Consider the following 20,473-nt stretch of genomic DNA (forward strand, 5'->3'; position numbering starts at 1 on the left):
GAGTTTTTCAGTCTCCCAGCTGATCCTGCTTACCAGGGGTACACTGGAAAGGTCCCACACTCCTGCAGGCCTCACCTACCACCAGCTCAACTTCACCTGCCATGCTTTAAAATCCTGTCTAAACCCATCAGCACTTACCACCACAAAGATATAAGTGACATCATTCAGCTCGCTCTCTGCTCTTCTACAGTTGTTAACGTGCAGAGGATAACGGGTCAAGAGCTATGGGATTCTTCCAACACGTTTAGGCTGGACAATAGACGAAGGGGAGGAGGAGAAGGAAGGATGCACACACAACGCTTTTCCAGCACAACCTCTCTCCACACCTAGAACATCACCAGAACTTACAGCAAGGTCACAGCCAGGACCATTGTTATCAAGAGTTCCATTTGGTACGTGACAGGTCTTACTTGGGGAGGAGTAGGTGGCCGAAACCAACAGTGTCTATTTTTAAATGGTCAGTTTACCTTCTACTGATTCAGAGCTTATACCTGTGTGTGAACTACACTCATCCACATTTCCAAACTACTAAAGACTAATCAAATATAATCAAAATCTAGCAACAAAATCAACACGCTTCTCGACCATACACAGCTTTCCTCCTCTGCCACGTACCTCTCAGTTTTTACTCTCTGAGGAGCTGAAGAGTTTGGTTTTAGTTCACAAGGGAAAGATGACTTTCTCCTGGGTTAAGAAACAAGGAATGCCCAGGAAGATGCCTGCTGAAGTAGCATGAGCTGCACAGCTCGCTTCCGTGCTTCGTGAGAGCTTTTTAAGTTTAAGGCCTTGCCTCTTCTATCTCTCTTCAAGTAGGGCAAGGCCAGCAATGAGAAGGAACAAAGAGTTTCAATTATACAACAAAATGACTGGGTTTGGCCCCTCAAATTTCTTCTTAGAAGTTCAAACCCTGATCTGAGCAATAAGAGGATTCTCAGGTTCTGCATCATGCTCTTTTGGAAAAAAGCAAAGATCCCAGTTACAAAACTAAGCGTGCATAAAAACGTTCAGGTTCTATTACGTGCCACTTACTCATCCCAGGATGCCTTAAACAAAGGAAAAGTGCTTGACTTTTACTACTTCAGGAAAAAAACACCAGCCCAGTAAAACAAGTATGAGGAAGGTAACACTATCAATGCTCCAGCCTCTACTAAATGGAGTCCATATTCCCTTCCTTTATGAGGAGTTTAAGCTCCTCTCAGGCATCAGTGCTGACAATTACAAACCTAAGATGGGGACTAGAACATGCAAGAGAGATTTGTGCAGTTTCAGCTCAAAAAAAGAAGCTGAAAAGCTCATTCTTCCAGGCTGGCTTTAGACAAACTGGTAGAAGCTGCTGGCTCTAGCTGCACTGCAGGAAAAAGAACGTTTGGAAAGGAGGCTGTCAGGAGGAGGGGCTCAGCGTCACACAAGAAATTTTACTCTGATTGCAAAAATAAGCTGCTGTTCTAATCCACCTCAGTAAATCTAGGTGAGTCGGGTCATTTGGCAGAAAGCAGGTACAAAATAAAAAAGGGAGAAAGAGAGACGGAAGTGCTGCTGGCTTTACTACATTCCTGCAACGGGAGACCTTGCAAAACAGCCAGCACTGCTACCGCAGCAGCCATTGATTTTTCAGAGGTCGATACTCCACTCCCACAGATCTGCTCGGCAGGAGCTTTAATCACATCTACTGCTCCTACTCTGTGCCACCCCTCCTTCTCTTCCCCTTCCAAATAAAATTTAAAAAAGAAAAGAAAAAGAGGGGGGGGGGGGGTGTCCTCCCCCTCGAAACACTGACCAGATTAACAAATTTCATATTCTGCCTCTTTGGAGAGGAGAGATTCGGAGGCTGTGGTTGCAGCATGAAGTACAGGAGGAGCAATGTGATTCACCCTCAGAACAAGATGTCGCTGAAGGGAAAACCCACAGCGTGGAAAGGTGGTGGTCCCACCCCGGGAGCGCTGGGTGCTCAGCTCTTCTGCAGGACCCTGGGAATCACAGCAGCAAAGCCCCCCAGGAGATACTTGCCATTTAACCCTTTGAAAACTGCTCAGCTTCTAAAAGTACTCCCAGGTTTACCTAACCACTGGTACAACAAAGCATTCAAAGCAGCAGCGGAAAGGCTGAAGTTCTGCCTGACACTTTGGCTAGCACAAAAGTTAGCCTGGCCATCCAGCAGCAGCATGCTGCAAAAAAAAGGGTGAAACTTGAAGCTTCAACAGCGACACCAACCCTGAAATGGGTTGCAGGAAAGATGCATGCATGACCCGGGCACAGTGAGCAGCGCTATCACAGCAGCATCAGAGGATGTTCTCAGCAACACTGATTTTTCTTTCTTTTTTTTTTTTGAAGGGTGCTGGGCATGCAGGGGAGTGAGAGCTACAAGTTGACCACATCAATCAGAAAGGCTGGTCCAGCACCAGGCCCTGGGAAGGAAAGTGCAAGTGAGATGCTAGTATGGGTCTCAGGTGACAGACCACAACCTGTTTATTTAAAGAGCCTTTGTTTTCCTTCCAGAGGTTTTTTTTTGTGTTGTTCTGCTTCGGTCTGAAGACAAAGCCCAGATCATCCAAGAAGCTCAATGCCGTAAGAGGCAGGAAGCTGCCCTCTTATTGCCAGCCGAAAGGATATTCCAACTCCCCAGCAGTGCTTCCTCTGGAAGGCACTTTCCAATCTCTGATGTGTTCAATTTAGACTCCAAAGCATTTAGTCATCTCAGCATGTGATTATGCCACCATGCCAACCACAGGAGCTTGGGTGGGCAAAGAAACGCAGCAAAGGCAGAAGTCTGAAATAATTAAAAAATTTAAAAGGCCCCTGTTAAGACCAATACTTCAGATTTCAAAACAACTCCGCTTTTAGTATTATCATCAGCCTCTGTGAAACAATTAAGAGTGACAGAATCCATTTCTAAAAAAGCATAAAGAAGAAAGATTTTAGGAGGGAACAGGATTTGTTAAGGCAATGGATATTTGCAAGCCTGATGAATCTGGCAGTACCCTCGCTGGAACGAGCTGGGAAGAGGCAGCCAAAAGCTGGCAGCTGCCTCGGAAAGGCCCCGTACCTGCAGGGAGACAGCGATGGGGCAACACGAGGGCTACGGCTGAGCCCCCTGACACCGCCAGCTGGGGCAGTTCTAGGGAAATAAGCGTTAATCAGAGCCTGTCTGAAATACTGCTCCCAGGTACTGCTGACCTGGACGGGACAGAGAAACCAAAGAGACGTTTTAAAGGACTGAAAGCAGTTCTGCTCTCGTCCTGGCTCAGAGCAGTGAGCGTGCAGGGAAGAGGTAAGCACAGCCATGGCAACCTGGCTCGTGCCACGCACTGACGCACACCCACTGCCACCCTCAGGGTCAGGGGTTGCCAGAGCAGTCAATTCCCAGAGATGTCACTTTGTTTCACTTCAGGAATTTTTTTTTTTTAATAAACGTTTCTGTTTCCCTCAGTGAGCCTTGATTCAAACTATGATAAAACGTATTTACGCAACTCCTCCTCCAATTACCACGCAGGCCTCGTTTGAAATCTCAGCGCGAACCTTGCACCCCTGGGGACACGGGCACAAGCCCGTCCCAGCCACATTGCCACCACCAGAGCCCTGGGCCCACGCCATGCCCTGCATTCGAGAGCCACGTGGAAAGCCTTCTCCACTGCGTTTGTGATTGTGCACATCTCTGAGACGAGTCAATCCAGAAGGCCAAAATGACATTACTAGGGAAATGATCCCAGCGAACCGAAAGCGCAGGTATGGCAGCATTTAAAATGAGTGCAGTGCTGTCAGGCGAAGTTAAACACCTTCACTTATCCCCGTAACCGCCCCACGCAGCACACGAAGGTCAGGTCAGCCCCGTCCCTCCCTCCCCTGCACCGTCTGGGATCTCCAGCAGGGTTAAGTTGCTTCCAACATCAGGCTGACTGAGGCTTCCGCACATTTTCAAGGGTCTCCGATAACACCAGCTCAGCAGCAAAAAAGGAAGTGAAAGGCTGATTTCCCTGCCCTACAACAGCCAGCTGCTCGAAAGCGTGCTCAGAAGCAGAGGGTCATCTCACGCGGCGTGCGCTTCAGCACTCACGGTGCAAGAACGCTCTGTATTTCCAGGGGATGCGTGTGACTGAGAGCACAGACTATTGTTTGGGATCCAACATCAGAACTGGTCATCCTACAGCAATTTCCTGATGAAACGCTGACCCGCCTAGTCCCTCCAGCTGGGCCTAAACCCGGCCTGGGGAACGTGCAGGGCCCGGCTCCTGAGCGAGCTGCGGCCACCGTCCGGGCCCTCCCCGCCGAGATGGCCGCTCCGCGCTTCCGTTAGGCCTGTAACCGAAATCGCTCCTGAGAAAACGAAAGGTTCCAGTTAGGGGAATCTGTGTAAGGCGTAGAGGCAGGAAGCAGAGCCGAGCCGCTAACGACTAGAATAGAAACAGGAAACGAGCCCGGCATCGAGCATAGCGCAATCTGCTGCCAGCGCAGGCTCCCGCGAAGCCGAGCTGCAGCAGCGGCCCCAGCACGGTGTGATTGCTAAAGGGACGCTTCTGGGCTTCACTGGGGGGACACGGTGAGGGCAGAGGGTTTGGTGTGGCCCAGAGAGGGCCCGAGAGATGCAGCAAGGGGTGGGGAGCTTCCTCCCAAGCACCAGGTCAGATCAGCTCGGTTGCAGCCTGGAGGAAAGGGTGGGAGGAGAGAAATTGCCACATGGACAAATAGCAGAGCGGCCCCGAGAAGCAGGTCAGACGCGCGAAGCATGTCGCTGGAGTGGCTGGAAGATTAGGGAAGCTTTGCGAGCAGCACTCTACACTCTCTGCATCTGTAAAGGCTCATAGCAAAATTAAAATTAATTAAAAAACAAAGCATGGCCTTCTTAAAGAAGCACACAAAAACGATTGCCAAAATCGCACACACTGAGAAAAGCTGAGACAAAGAAGCCATGGTCAGGTTAAAAAATGTTTTCAACTCCCTCTATCACCATAACTTGGGATAGAAACCTTCCCATCAGCATAAACTGGAAGGCACCCATCTCTCCAGTACCAGTGTTTCAAGCACTGCGATCCCTGGGGCAAGCCTCCGGGTGCTGATGCGTTCATCCGCACACCCACTGTGATGCCCAGCCACCAGAGCATGCAGCTCCCCTGCTTCAAAATGCATACACCACTAATCCCTCTTCTCAAGGCAAGCAATAAGACAAGCTCAGAAGGCCAAATACAAACCAAACATAAGCAGGAAGTCCCATATGGGGGGGAAGGGAGTGACTGAAGTGACCAAAGAGATTCAACTATAAAAGTTTCTTTTCCCTTCCCCCAAAACAAATTGCCAAAACGAAAAATATTGAGCTCAAAGAAGTTTTAAGAAAACATTCATTTCCTAAGCTGCACCTCCGTCCCCATCCACAGCAGCTTTGAGATAGTTTTTCACTGTATGTCAGGCTGTTGCATTCATTATTTCCAGGTCAGAGGATGCAGCTGAGAGAGCTCAACTTTATTCCACTTCAAGTACCTGCAGAGTGCAAGCTGAAATGACCACCCTGTAAAAACTGGCAAATCCAAACAGTGCTTTCCTGACACCCTCCAGAACGTCCAAATTCAGAAACTACTTGGCTTATGAGGAAGAAGTCAAACAAAAAATACCCCACCACGCTGGGGATGTTCACAAAAGAATCACTTCTCTACCAGCCAGAACTCAGCAGCTTCATTTCTCTCCCTTCCTATAGTCTAATTTTGCTAAATCCATAATGCAAAAAATCCAAAACCAGAACGCATATTCAAAAGTTAAACAGATCAGGAAATTTGTTTGTAGTTGGTTATAATCCTTCCTGCCATCAACAAGACTCTTTTCAGACCTGAAGTTGGTGATGAACCAAATTGAAATGCAGTTAAATAAGAAATACAGTTTGCCAGCAGTGCAAAATATTGAGATTAAAATGATTTCCCACTCCACATCAAGATGAAAATTGTTTGCCCAGAAAAGGAATGGGGTTCCTCCCTCAAGCTACACAGTAAACTGACCAAAACCGACTAAAAACATTCTGTGACTGGAATTCTGAAACTTCTGTACAAGCTGCCCCAGTTTGCTTCATTATGCATTTGCTGCAACAAAAATTCAAACACAACCTTGCTATTTCAGCGCTTCCAAAACCCTGCCAGTATCTGCCCTCCTGGTTCAGCCAGAAGTCCCACCCCAAGCAGAACCCTTCCCATCAAAGCACTGCTGAGAACAGCGTGCCTCACACTAGTTTTGGTTTCTACAAATAGAAAAACTTCACTGAAGAAATCCCAGAAAGTCCAGTGAAAAGCACATACAGCCAGTATATACTGGTAGCAAATCACTTTTGCTCTATACATGGCTTTTAGGGCCAATCTGTCAAAGGTCCTAACACCACACTTATCAACTTCTGTGGTTAGGAAGGTGCTAACGGCATGGCAAGCACTGTCTCGGTGCTTTACTCCGCATCCACTTCAAAGACACCAGGAACCTGTACTCAGCCCCTTCAAGGCAGAGACCAAGGCAACGTAACACTGCTCCACGTTCCACAATGAGATACGAAATTCCTTCCAACAATCCCAAAACTCCAGAGATTTCTGCAGCAGAACTGACTTCAATCCAAACCCAAGTGGATGTCCTAGCAACTTGTTTGCTTCCCCGTACCTGTTACCAGAGCATCTTCCAAGCCTAAGCAGAAGATAATTAATAGCTGGAAATATTTGACTTTTACAGACTCTGTATCCAAGCCTCCAAAGGTAGAAACACCAAATAAACTGGATATGACTTGCCAAGAAAAATTCTTTGCTGAAGAGATGAGACTAGGGAATCTCCTGGGAGAATATGATTTATGCTATGGATTACTATTCCTCTATTACACCCAGACACAAAAGACTACACTTCACTTCTCCCATACACAATTGGAATCTAAGTTTAGTTTAGCTGCAATCCTGACAAGAGATTCCCTAGGGAAGCAGCAAATTCTTCAGAGAAATTCTTCATCCAGCCTGCTACAGGAAAAGAGGACCAGGCAGGATACTCGCGTGGATGCATTGCTCTTTAAAAGACATCAGTGCATTCGCAGCAGCATTCTCTCCCGTCGCAGCAGGTACAATCTTCAGAAAGGGAACAATAAACCAAGAAATACTTTAGCTAGAGCAGCCTAGTAACACCAGCAGAAATGGGAGACCAGACATTTTGCTACTTGCAGACGTTCAAACAAAGCACTAGAGAAATCAGTAATTTGACTCTTCTGCTATTTAAAGTCTTAATACAGGAACATAGTCAGAAAAAAAGTTTAGCTAGGGACACAAAAATCACTGCCAGGAGGATACCTTGAAGACCTCCACCCAGAATGATCAATGTTATATTTCTCAGGCAGATCCTAACAAACCAGCAAGATCTGACAGGAGTTGAACTTGACAACGTTGCCAAACCAACACTTATCATCTCTAGGAGACCACCACTTCCTGAAACGGTGACAGTGTCAGCCCAAGATATATTCCCACTTTTACTGCTTGAAGTTCTAGCATTAATACGATGCACAGTACTAAACGTGTAAAGGCTAAAGACTCGTAAAGGCACTGGGTACATAAATTTAACACTTCATAAATAAGTACCTAAAAGCAGCAATCTCCTTCTCCTCCTGGAGTTGATCTATGTTTAATTAAAGATGATGCATCGTACGATTTGCCCAGATTCCAGGATACCCAGTGAGCTATTCCACAGTGCCCATGGAGGCTTAGAAGAGGACTCAGAACTCCACGAAAAATTAAAAACCCACAAACTAACTATGCTTCTCTAAGTCATATATAATAGCAAAACAGGGATCTAGGAATCCCCTCGACTAGTATAAAACTTTCTAAAACAGACAGAGTGAGGAATATAAGGAAGATAAAAGAAATTGATAACACCCTTCCAGCGCAGCTTTTCTGCTTCTAAGCTTCCCCAGGCCAAGTTTCGTGCAAGATACTCATCCCTGGAACAAAGAGTTGGCTTCCATACACCTCAGAGGTCCTCTTTACAACACCCCACAACATTGCTGTCTGATGCATTCTCAGTTTACAAACAGGTGCTGATCTTGCCCTACAGTACCCTAATTTGAGGGACAAAATTATGAAACACACGTAAGAATAGAAGTGAGTTTTTCTTCTTGCGGGGAGTTTGTGGTGTTTGCTTTTTTTTTTTTCTGGCTCGCCAAGGAAGAAAAGACATAAAAGTACACCAGGGGTAGGGTAAGCTAAACACTGTTTGTTTTCTTAAATGTTAATTATTTGGTGATAAAGTCAGAAAAACAAGATGACTACAAAGTCTGTTTAAAACAGAAAGTAAGCTTTCCAGCTAGCAGATAATAAAAGCTGGACCCAATTTTTGTGCCCTGGATTTCTTATCAGAAAACCTCTGAATATCTTATTAGAAATTAGTGAACACATTATCATTTAAAACTTTTAAACTGGATAAAATTCCCTCTTCTCTAAGTTTTTCCTCACTCCTATGGCTGAGATGCATATCTTTTCTTAAATTGCTTGGGAAAAAGGAAAGCTTGAAAGGGGCCAAGCGCATTAAACCACAAGGTATAAAAAATTCCCACTGGTGCTGAGAAGGAGCCACTTCTGCTAAGCAGAGCAACTAATTCCTATAATCTGAGTCAGAGGGCGCTGATTGGTAGGATTCATGAAGGCTCTATCAACAATGCTACTAAACAGGACTTCCCACCGTTCAGAGCTAGAGCAATTTCTTCAATTACTTCAGCGGCTTCACTTTTCCTACATTCTTCGCCAGAAGATGGGTCACATGGAAGAACTTGTGGAGAGGCAGAGTGGAAAGAAACATGCTATTTAAAAGGATTTTTCCCCAGGCCTCAGAACAAATTAAATCTTTGTAATCGAGGTCCAAAAAAAAAAAAAAGAGGAAAAAAAAGAAACAACCCACAACTACTCCCATTAGGTGGTCAGAACTAGAATCACTTTGTATTTTGGGTGACAATTTGTACCCACAATCCAAAGGAATTATTTCAAGGGGCTCACAACAAAGCTGTTCTCATTGCTGAGAGCAAAAATAACTTTGCTGTATACACAGCTCACTTTCCTCTGACCAATCCAACTGCAGCTTAGAAAACAGACTTAGCCAGTGGCTAAATAAAAAAAAAAAAAACTCACTCACTTCCTACTGGTTACAAGTGAAAGTAACCAGCAAAATCTGAATGCAGCAGCTCAGTACTGTTCTTCCAAGTCAGAGGCACAGAGTGACTTGCGCAAACTTAAACTTCTAACCCTTCTCCATTTTCTTCATGAAGTTTTAACCCAACGTTAAACTATTCTGGTCCAAAACTTGCTGGAAAACCAGGCACTGATTTCATACACAACTGTTCACTGCACCTTCAGCAAGCAGATTCAGGATGCAACAGAAAATACAACTTTTCATCTAGGAAGGAGCTCTCTCTGACTGATCTTCCTCACTCCAGGTATTAATAAAACTTGTCTTTTGCACCAACTGTTCAGTCAGAATGGATCAAAGAAGCTTAAATCAGCAGTATGAGGATCCAGTAACACAGAAAGGGAACAGCTCTACCAGCCCTTAACCACCTATGAAACAGTGGGCTAAAGGAACAATGGAGTAAAATAAAAGTGAAACACCTTTGCCTGAAGGTCAGAACTTACTTTCACAGTACTCAGGTATTTCAGACACCATGAACAGAAAACTCAAGAAATCTTTAGGCTAGAACTTGCAGACCAGAGTACCTAGGGTTAAACTTTACTCTCAGATCCATTACTTTTGTAAATTACATTTAATCTCCAGTGGGAAGCCAGAAGCTAATGACTTGGTAAAAAGCACAGGCAGCCTCCATCATTCCCATTTCCACGTGGAATACTACCAGTGCTAATTTATCCTGCTGTGCTTCTGATTGCCCTCACCCCATTCACTTCTCCAACAGCTCACCACTCACCGGCAGGCTAGAAGGTCTGGACTGAAGATTCAAGTTCATGTCTTCTTGCCCTTTACTGGAAGCCATTGAGGGAGCAGATGATGCCTGGGACCCAAATGATTCTTGAGATAACTCCTGAAACATCAAGAAACACCAAATAAAAACACAAATGTGAATAAAATGAAAGCTCTGCTGGAATCACTCTGATGTATTCTCACACTGTGGAAGAATTATGTACCCTCGGTGACATTTGCCCAAAACTGGAAATAGGGCAGCAAGGAGTTCAAGCCAGCACGCCTACTGCTCCACAGGAGGATAAACGTTGCTGGACTACCATAGTGACTGTTGGAAGTAGAAGTCCAAACCATGACAAAACAATAATTCTCCGGCTTTTCCTTATTACAGACAGATCCTGAAGAACAGAGACTGTCCTGGGAGACTGCCCACTTGGCTTCTCAATCTTCTAACATCTTACAACAGCTCTAAGTACTTTATTACACAAACACAGCAAGTCAATTAAAATCTTCAGCTCTTCATATGCTACCTTTGATGCACTGCAATGTTTGCTGAAAGGTCCCAGCTAGCTTTTCACACGACTATTACAATAATATTAAACCTTGCTGAAAATAAACACACAGGGGAAAAAAAAAAAAAAAAAGGATCGCTTCATGATCTTATCTTCAATTCCACGTGCTTCACGTTTTATTTCTCCTCCCTAAAGCCAAGTTTTACATTTAAGAGCAAACTCTCCCATCTATGCGTCACTCTGCAAAACGTCTTTTATTGGCTCAATTTCCATTTGTGCTGCCATCTGCAAATGTCTGTGGAAAAACTCCACCCAAGCAGCATGGAACCAAGGAGCTTTCCCATGCTCACTTCCTCCGTGTGATCAATACACCTCCTGAAGTCTTGGACTGAGATAGAAAAGCACCAGGAAACAGTGTTTTTTTGTAGACTCAGAAGTGCCCTGCTATTGTGCCAACCCAAGTTTCTCTGTAGACCACCTGGAGATCTTCCAGAGACCACAGTGTGAAAACCATGCCAGTATGAAATCCTTTAGACTGGTATTGCCAATCAGCAGCATTTACTCAGAACTAGTCTTCAAAACTGCAGTGTTACCGCGGCTCAGCCTGTTACCACCATAACATCTCTGAGATACAGATCTAGACACAACAGAGAAGGCAGCACATCTATTATCGCAATCATTCCAGCCAGCTTGCTGACGCGTAGCTCAACCGACTTCAACGCACAAAGAAAACGATTTGCCCGAGTTTCTTAAAAAAAATATTCGCAGAAGGAACCAAAGCATGAGCCAGCCTACCTGAGGAGGGGGGAAGCGTTGCTGGGAATACGCAGACTGCTGCTGCTGCGGCTGCGACTGAGGGTATGAAGATGACTGCTGAGAAAGAGCCGAGGAAGCTGTCTGCTGAGTTTGTTGCTGCTGCTGGTAGGGCGACTGTGACTGCTGCTGGGAGTAGGGAGGCTGACTCTGTTGATGCTGCTGGGCTGTGGACTGCTGCTGAGGATATGGAGTCGGGGACTGCTGATGGGGCGGCTGGGACTGCTGCTGAGAATACGCAGGCTGCGATGTCTGAAGTTGTGGAGGTTGAGACTGAGGCTGTTGCTGCTGCTGATAAGAAGGCTGAGAGTGAGGGGTCTGGGATGGAGGCTGCTGAGAATATGGAGGCTGCTGCTGCTGGGGATGAGGGCTTTGCTGGTTGTAATATGGAGTCTGGCTTTGCTGCCCATATGCACTGGGACCCTGCTGTCCGTAAGGCGGAATCTGCAGAAGAAGAGGGGAGAATTATACCGGTTAAGAAGCAATTTTAAGTGCACACACAAAGTAAGATTATACTCAAGAAGCAACAATTTAGAGAGCTATTCAGAGCAGTTAACTGGGAAGGTAATGGAAATGCCACTACCTATGTAAGAAAGTTTCCCAGACAATATCAAAAGTCACTTGTGTGTGACACTATCAATTAGTAATAAATTACACACCATAACTAAGTTTTTAGGGATTTGACTACACTTTGATGACAATAACATTAAAAGGAAAGAAGAGTTGCTCCAGAAAAAAACAAAAGCAGCCTTTTAAATCCTGCCAGCAGTCCAGCAGGAGCCACTTGGTTCACTTAGTGAGCCACAACTGGCCTGGAAGTCATTTCCACTGTAAGGAACAGCTTTGTTGTTAACAGAATACAGTGGTGTGAGTACCTTAGTCCCCTTCCTATTTATTTTTCCTTAGTTCTGATTCATTGCTCTGCTGCTACCTCTTGTTGCAGCAAGGCTTTCACAGATCCTCATACATGGACCACACCTGGATTCAGGTGTGGGGCAACTTATAGCCTAAAGAAACGTTGTTTTACCTAAGGAACTGATTCCAACCTGGTTGAAGGTGGTCCCTTCAGCAGGCACGGGACTTTGCTGCTCCTCTGCCTGTCCCTGCTGCAAACAGAGACTAGAGAAGCTTGGGTGCTCTACCTGCTGTGCATACGAGATGCTGCTCATTGTACTTTGCGTCCTGCTTTGCATTCCCATGGGATATCTCTGGGGAGTCTGTGGCCCATACGGCTGTCCGGGATAGCCATGTCCTTGCTGCGGCCCCGCCTGAGGTCCCTGCTGCTGTGTGTATGGGTTGTTTCCTCCGTATGGCTGAGGCCTCATCTTCCCCATCTGATCCATTGGGCTTGAAGGCTGCAAAGCAAGTTGGGACACACGATGTACATCCAGCTGCATACAGGAATTGTTCCCGACCTCCAAAGAACCCCCAGAAGAAAACCTCAACAAGTTGGTGCGGAGAAGCAGAAGGCAGCCTGCTCCTCCTCAGGTGCTACGACCCATGGTTGCGTTCTGAAGTGCAGCACGGCTCCTGCTGCCCTTTCAAACCCAAAGACATTTCACAAAGAACAAACCCAACGAGAAGTCATTTTATGCAGACAGATCTCCTGTGGCCAAAGGACAGAAAAAAGGTGGGAAGGATCACTGAGATGAACTATCAGTGTGAGTGGCTTTTCCCCACGGTAGGCAGTAGTTTAATGTCCAGATATTCCACAACAAGGTAAATTTACGCTGAAAATTTAAATATTCACAAGAAATGCTTCTTCTTTCACATTTAACAAGGTCTCCCAAAACACTGCAGGCTGTTAATTTACACTTACGCATTTCAATTATTCCACGTTGATGTAGTAACACTGAGCACTGCCACTGATGTTCAGTGTTCAAGACTGAAGTTCTGTGTTTTGTTTTTTAGAAAGAGCTTTGTGTCTGCTGCCTTTTGTATAACGCAGGTTTCAAAATCAAATTTCTTTAGATGTGTGAAAAAAACACTGGTCAGCCTTGGAAGTCAAGGCCCTGAGTCTTAGAGCAGACACCATGAGATGAGCAAGTAAATGCAACTTTGCTAGGACTTCCTCATCTGCACCACCTCTGCCTGAAGCCAAGACATAAGAACAGTCAATCAAATTTCCTGAAAATACTATAAACCTCAAAAATACAGCTCTTCCACCTAGGTAGTTGCATTACCACACTAAAGCGAGGGCTGCCTTCAGCCTGATTTGGCGTAGCGACCTCTAAATGAATCCCAGCCGCAGTCTTTAACCTCCATCACTTGGGCTGAATAAGAACTGCTCCCTGATCTCCCGATGACCTAACTAATACCAATTAGACGTTTTCCACCACATCACCATGACAATGGGCTCTCTATTACACCATTCCTTCCTGTAACTAGCCCTAGGGTGGTATTTGGACGGATCCACCCTCTCTTGCTGAGATCAGGTGCTTGAGGAGTGGCACTACAGGCCTGCACAAGCAAATATCGCACAAAGCCAGCTCCTGCTGGAAAGCTGAAAGAATCCCAGACCCCAGCACAGTATTTCAGTTATGTTTGCAGAATCTGCCCTCCTAGGAAAAAGTTCGTGCAGTATGCTACACTTCAGAAAATCCTACCTCAACAGCCAGCACAGCTTGAAGTCCCAACACGCAGACCCTGAAAACATTTGTTTGACCAGCTGTCTGCTGCTTCGTGCCTGCCAGGCACGCCACACAGCACCATGCCCACGCCAAAAAGAAGCGAGCAGGGGCACAACGGGGAGTTAATGGCGCTCTTGTGGGCCACGGGAGGGAATTTCACGGGGAGGGCAGGCAAGACACCCCACTTTCGGCAAGGCGGTGCGACCCGCTCAGCCAAAAGCAGGCTCCCCGAGAGCAATTTGCACCAATGTGGCACAAATCGATGAAGAACGAGATCCAAGCCCCCTCCTCCCCTCCCATTCAGCCCCAGACACCCCTGCAAACACGTTTGCCATCCTACAGAAGTTGCTCACAGACAACCGTGTACATTGAGCCAATACGATTCCCTCCATCAAGACAGCTCTAGAGAGAAACGTGCCCTGCTACGGTCCTTTGTGCTTATTTTTTTTCTCCATTTTAGTCCATACTAAAACAGCCCTGGAGAAGTTTCAGGGTTTATGCCGAAGTTACCACAGATGCTGCTGCCAATTGAGGCTGCAGTGCCCTGGAAGAAGCCCCGCGGAGCGCTGCATTGCTCCAGGAGGCTGCACCCCCACACAGGGTTTCAGCGAGCTCTGAAGAGGAGCTTCCATTCACAGGGACAGAAAGGAAAAAAAAAAAAAAAAAAAAAAAAAGGTAAAAAGGTCTTGGAGTGCTTGAGTCTGAATCCTCAGAGCTACGCTGACTACCTCCTGAATGGGAGCATCCATGTGGAGCTTTAATACACCCTAACGGATGCAAATTGGGTTTACATCTTCCAAGCAATTGTCCCTATTGCTTCCCGAGCTCGCCTTGTGGGTACCACCTCAGATTACTGACATCTTTTCCCTCCCCAAACTATTTTCTTTGGTATGTTAAAACAGTACCACCAGGACAGCTTCCTTGCCCCTAGCCTTTGGTAAGTCGATGCTCTCTTTCATCCTACCCCCAAAAAACACGGGCTGTGCCTTTCTTCTGCTACCTGCTCTAGGGCAACTTTTGGTTCTTGAACATTTCAGCATCTTTTCCATTTGTTACTTGTTTCCCCTCTAGTAGTTACCTCATCTTCACAGCCCGCTAGCAAAGGCAGCTTCTCAAATACATTCTTGTTCATTCTTTTTTTTTTTTTTTTCTTTTTTTAAATATGCGCACACCACACGCTGCCTCCTCTGCACAGATTTTCTTGTCTGTGGTCACCCACAAAGCTAACCAGATCCTCAAGAAGGACAGAAACAAGGTGAAGATCCACTTTTCCATGACTCTTACAGGAAGCACGATGACTGTTAACAAATTTCAAGAAACATTTGGAACAGTTCATAAAACCATTAAAAAAAAAATAAAGAAAGAAAAGAAAAAAGCAACCCAAAACACAAAACCCAAACATATTTCCAGGATGTGACCAAGTCGTCACCTTGATGGCTCAGCGTGGGAGGACTCAACGCGCTTCCAAACTGCGTGGCTTTGAAGTGCCTCTCTCCTACAAGGCCCTAGCACCCAGAGATGCTAAAAACAAACACGAAGAGCATCGCTCCCCACCGCAGCCTTATAAGTAAAAGTCTTTAAGCAGAAGAAATGGAAATGCCAGTTAATTTCCTCCGACAGAGGAACAATAGTTCATACACGCACCCGACTTGTTGCGAACAACAGGCTAACTCGCCTTCCCTGGGGCTGCCGTGTACGTCCCAAATGCTGCAACATCTTGTTTCTTCCCCCCAAATCTCCCAAAAAAAGACAGACGCCTACTGCACTGACAGGGCTTTAACTCCTCTCCTCTTAGCAGCGTTGCTCTGTCTTCGAGAGCATGCCATCAAGAAGTCTACTTGACTCTGCTCTCTCAATCCTTGTAGGAAAATTTAACCACACGTGCCTGAAGAAAGGAGCAGTCCGGGCTGAAATACAGCAAAGTGCTGATCGATCTGAGAGCTGGTGCGAGGAGCGGAGGTGCAGCACGGCTCCTCTGCACGCCGCTGTCAGGAGGGCTGGGGGAGCCGAGAGGAAGCAATGGCTGCTCACTTGCAAAAAGCACTTGAGGGTAAGTAAGGAAATACCACGCTCCGACTGCAAAAGGCTGGAGAGTCTTCTCTGGACTGATACATGGGAAATCCTTTCAATAGGAAACCACAGGAGTAGATTACTGTGATTACACTTCAAAAGCAAAGGCCCTGCCACAGAGAGACATAATTGAGAGAAAGTGTCGCTCCTTGATCACTGAAGTCCAGACCCCCTGCTTACACCTCCTTGCATTCATAGGAATTGCTTCTATTCTGCCTTCAATCTCGGTATCTCTGCTGTTTTCTAACACCGTTAAGTACCAAAACTCAGCAAAACACAGCCCTGTCACCGCTCAAACTTTTAACAGCGAAGTTCTCTGGTACGGCGTTGAATGAAAGCAACCGAAAGCCAGCGCTCCAGAGAAACTGCTGAGTTCTCAAGGAAATTTAAGGTATTGCTAGCCTAAGAGCTTGTAACAGCAAGCCCAAAGCAAGCTTAAATGGCCGAGTTCAAAAGCTCTCCAGATCAGTGTGTGCGATGTAAAGCACGTCAGACCCCCACCACGAAGCAGCACCGTGAGAAGCGGCTAAAAACCAGCAGCACAGCCTCCTGGCTGGGCAAGGAGGGCGAAAAGCTTCCCAACAAAAACCAGCCCCAAGCAGAGAAGTCAAACGACTGACAGCCTCTCCGCTGCACGAGCGGACATGTACAGCTTTCTAAAAAAATATATAAAATTAAAAAAAAAAAGCTTGAAGCGGACAAGAGGATTTCACGAACAATTCTTAGATTTTGTCCCGCAGAAGAAGAGTTTGGCCTCTCCAAAAAGCACTTCGCTGAAATTGGAGGGGACTTGCTTAATGGCCCCAGCAGGAAAACGAGTAAAGAAAAGAGGCAAATCCCACTTCGGAAGCAAGAGCCAAACCCTCCACAGCCGTACAGAAAAGTCTAATTCTGACCTTCCCGGTTACCTTATTGCATATTTGTACTTTATTAGGCCAGGGGAAGAAAAGGGAGGAGAGCTCTTTACTGAGCTCTCCAGTTTCAAATCGGCGTCATTCGGCTATTGGCAAACAGAGGTATTGGCCACAACTGGTTTCCTCAGCTGCCCCCAAAAAACTAAAAATAAAAAGGCCAAAAAAAATAATCAAAAAAGCACCAAGCTCTCACCTTGGATCCAAAATCTTTTCCTGAGCAGATCTGTTGTCCGTTTTTCGCGATAAAAAATAATAAAAAGCATTCCTGGCTGTTTAACCGAGAGAAGCCCTAATTGATTCCCACAGTAATTAACCTGCATTTTACCTCGGAGAGTGGTAGTTAAGGAAGTCGGCACTGCTATTTATAACTCATCTCAAATTGAGGGCAGACTGCCTAAAATCTAACACATCCCAGCTGTACTCCTGTTTGAACTGGGGCCAAGGGAATTTTTTAAAGCAATCTTGGCACTGAATGAATGACACCAACAGTATGAGCGCGCGTGTGGTTGTGTTGTGGTGACGTAGCAGCGGAGGTGGATGGAGGGGGGGGGCCGATCGCTGTAATCCCTCTCCCGAGCGCTCTCGCCACGCGCGCGGGCCCCGGCCCCGGCTGCACGGCGCGCCGGAGACGCCCACCGAGAGCCAAACACAGGAAACCCTCTTTTCCTGTGGAACGCCTTGAAGTGAGAAGCACATGGCTAATCTGCATAAAAGCAAAGCCACGCCACCCCTGCCAGGAAGGTTAGTGCTCGTAATCTCTGGCCACGCGGAGCTGGCTGCCTGCGAGGACTTGGACCCGCGCCTGATAACCCAGAAAGAGCCGAGAACAGATGGGCAAGGACCCCGGCAGAAACAGCACGGCGCACGTGACTCGCCACATGGCCCCGCGAGCACAAACTATTGTTTGGCTGCTGAGCGCCGGTACAAAGAGCCCGCCGGGTCCTGCCAATTCAGCACCAGGCCGCAGCTGCTCCCGGGCCACCCGGGAGGGGGACAGGGACTGCCAGACCCCAAGGGTTGAGCTGAGAAGGTGCTGAGCAGCGCCGACGCCGGTTAACGCAGTCCTGAGAGCCCGTGGTATGAGGTGGTCACCTCCCCGAGGCTGAATCCGGATGGGACCTTGCAGAAATTAAGATGTCTTGGAAGAAGAGCGTGCTCTTTGCTCGTGTCTCCAACCCCTCGTTGCCTGCAGATGAGGGCAAGTCGTCTCTGCAGGCAGTGAAGTTACACAGCAGATTCCCACGGCAGCTATAAAAATGGTGTGAGTGACAGACAATGCTGGGGAGTTTTTTTCAGTACGAATCAGTCAGTCGGTATCACGGTCATGTTGGATTTAAACCAAGCAAGAAAATAAAACCACCTGTGCTCCCCAAACCTTTCTGTGCCACGTCTAGCAAAATCAACCAGCTACACAAGCCCGTAGAAAGCTGTAGAAAAAGTTGAAAAGCAGCAACAGAGCATTAGCCTAACTGACTGGTAACACCTACAACAGCTTGGGGAAGAGACCTGGGTCCAGATTCAGCAGCTGTGCCAAGGAAGGCCGGAGAACCTCCACCTGAGAGTCCCTGGCCAACAGTGAAATCGCTTGGGAAAAGCTTCTGAGCTGCTGAGAGGACTCACCAACTGACCATTATTTCCAAAACGTGACCCAAATCAAAGGCAAAGTTTGGTGCTGCCTCTTACCATTTCCCATATGTTCCACGTCCTGTGGAGCTGCCCAGGGCTCCGGCTGCTGTCAAACACCAACACCAGTAAGGCCACGGAGGCCCCAGCTCCAGCACCCTCAGCACGCATCCAGGCACGAGGGATTTAACCTCCCACTGCTCAGCCCTCCCCATAAACTAAACCTCTGCCATATTTTCAATTTCAACAGGTACAATTAGAGTTACACTACCAGCAGCATCGAGGCAGACACAGTTTTTGGCACACTCACCCGTGTTAAGTTGTGTTAGGTGTGACGGTAACGGCACAGAAAGCACGGGTGCTTGTGAACAAGCGTGGAACCCGTCTCCGCACGGCAAGGGGGTGGGCAGGGGCAACACAACCAAGGGAGGGACATCCAACAGGCAACACAAGATGCTTCACAAACCCTTTCAGCCACAGTTCACTCTCCTGCCCCACGTTCACACTTGACTCACTTCTGTGCCTACCTGTAGCCTCTGAAACTGTGCACAAGTGACTCAGATCCCTCTGTATGAGCCTAGAGCTCAGGCTGGGGCAGGAGCACCAATTACCAAGAGGCCTCGTTTGTGAGCAAACACGGCTCATCTTCCAGCGAGGAACACTCTCAGCTGATCTATTTAAGGTCTAAGTGGCTGTGCTAAGGTCAATACCCCTGCCCCAACTCGCTACCCTTTATAGCTTCCTGAGGGGCCGGCGCACTGGGTCACGCTTCATTGCCTCTCTCCCTGTGGTGTCCTGTTTTTAAAGAGATGGAAGAGGCTGAGGTGAAATTAAACATTAAGATAACAAGAAAAATCCTGTAATACATGAAGATGCCCCCAAATGACAAAAGACCTAGAACGCCCCATGGCAAGCACTACGCTAACGTGGATCAGGCGTCCCATCAGCATAATTATAACAAGCATACTTTACTCAGAAAAATCACAGAAATGCTTACTTCTTGTAGTTTTCCCCTCTCTTTTTTAAACTTGAGAACTTCACCATTTTCCTTCAGTCCCTCAGCATCACCAGGGAAGCGCAAACCAGTACTGCTCAGCACCCATCAGTTACCCTCCTCACCCATCCTCCAGGGCAGCACCCATCGCTGTGGGGAATGAGCAGCCCATGGGAGACCAAAGCCAGCACCCCGAGGGACACCAGCAGGCTCCTGCAAGCACCAGGCTGGAAACAGCACCGAAATGCCCCGTGTCACCCCCACAGAGACAGTCAGCTCCGCTTCGAGGTCCCTGTGCCTTGTCCTCCCACAGCACCCTACACCTCATGGGCAATGCCATGGGGCATGTGCCAGGGGTACCAAAACCCGATTTCTGGAACACAGCACAGGGCTGGTTTCAGGCTTACAAACACTCATCACCCTTGGAAACTCGAGGGAGAAATCCATTCTTATATGAGCTACAGAAAAATAAATCACCACCGTCCCCCAAATCCAAGACTCTCACTCAGATTCGAGCACATTAACCGAGAGGCAGAAAGCTCACCTCGTTATCAATGGCCGATGCAAATTCCCTGATCGGTTGCTGAAATAACTGACCTCTGCTCAATAGTTTCAGTTCTACGATTAGAGGGAGCCTGGTTTTCTTCTGATTTTTTCCAGTAGGTCAGAGTTCGACCAAATACTTTCTATTCCCCTAATCTGCTAACACACAGGCCTCAAATAAGCTATAGAAATCAGCATTGCACACAAAAGGAAAACGTTTTCTAAACAACCTCACTCACCTGCTTCTAACCAAGTTATTTGGAGCTCCTGTAGATTTAAAGCCAGCCCTGCTAAACGTTGCTCCTTTCTTTGCCTATAGATTTGTTACACTCATTCCTTTGGGGAGGTTTTCTGTAAATCCATTATACTAAGTCTTACCAGTGGAAACAAAGATGAATAAGTTTTCTCCAAACAGCTATACTGCGAACTGCATCTTCCTGGCTAAACATAATTCAGTAATTACCCTATTAACATTTCTCAGCA

General features: G+C 46.9%; 1 protein-coding gene across 2 annotated transcripts in view; it reads right to left on the bottom strand.

Annotated features, from left to right (window-relative positions):
- The window catches only part of ARID1A (AT-rich interaction domain 1A), a 60,691-nt gene that overhangs the window by 24,513 nt on the left and 15,705 nt on the right, over positions 1-20,473 (bottom strand). For both annotated transcript variants that reach the window (XM_032202179.1, XM_032202178.1), the window contains exons 2-4: positions 12,359-12,571; positions 11,199-11,660; positions 9,899-10,012 (exon numbers count right to left, since the gene is read on the bottom strand). In XM_032202179.1, the coding sequence (XP_032058070.1) occupies positions 9,899-10,012; positions 11,199-11,660; positions 12,359-12,571 (789 nt within the window). The remainder of the gene's footprint in view (positions 1-9,898; positions 10,013-11,198; positions 11,661-12,358; positions 12,572-20,473) is intronic.

This window comes from Aythya fuligula, chromosome 23 (genome assembly GCF_009819795.1).
Source record: "Aythya fuligula isolate bAytFul2 chromosome 23, bAytFul2.pri, whole genome shotgun sequence".
In the NCBI taxonomy this organism is placed as follows: Eukaryota; Metazoa; Chordata; class Aves; order Anseriformes; family Anatidae; genus Aythya; species Aythya fuligula.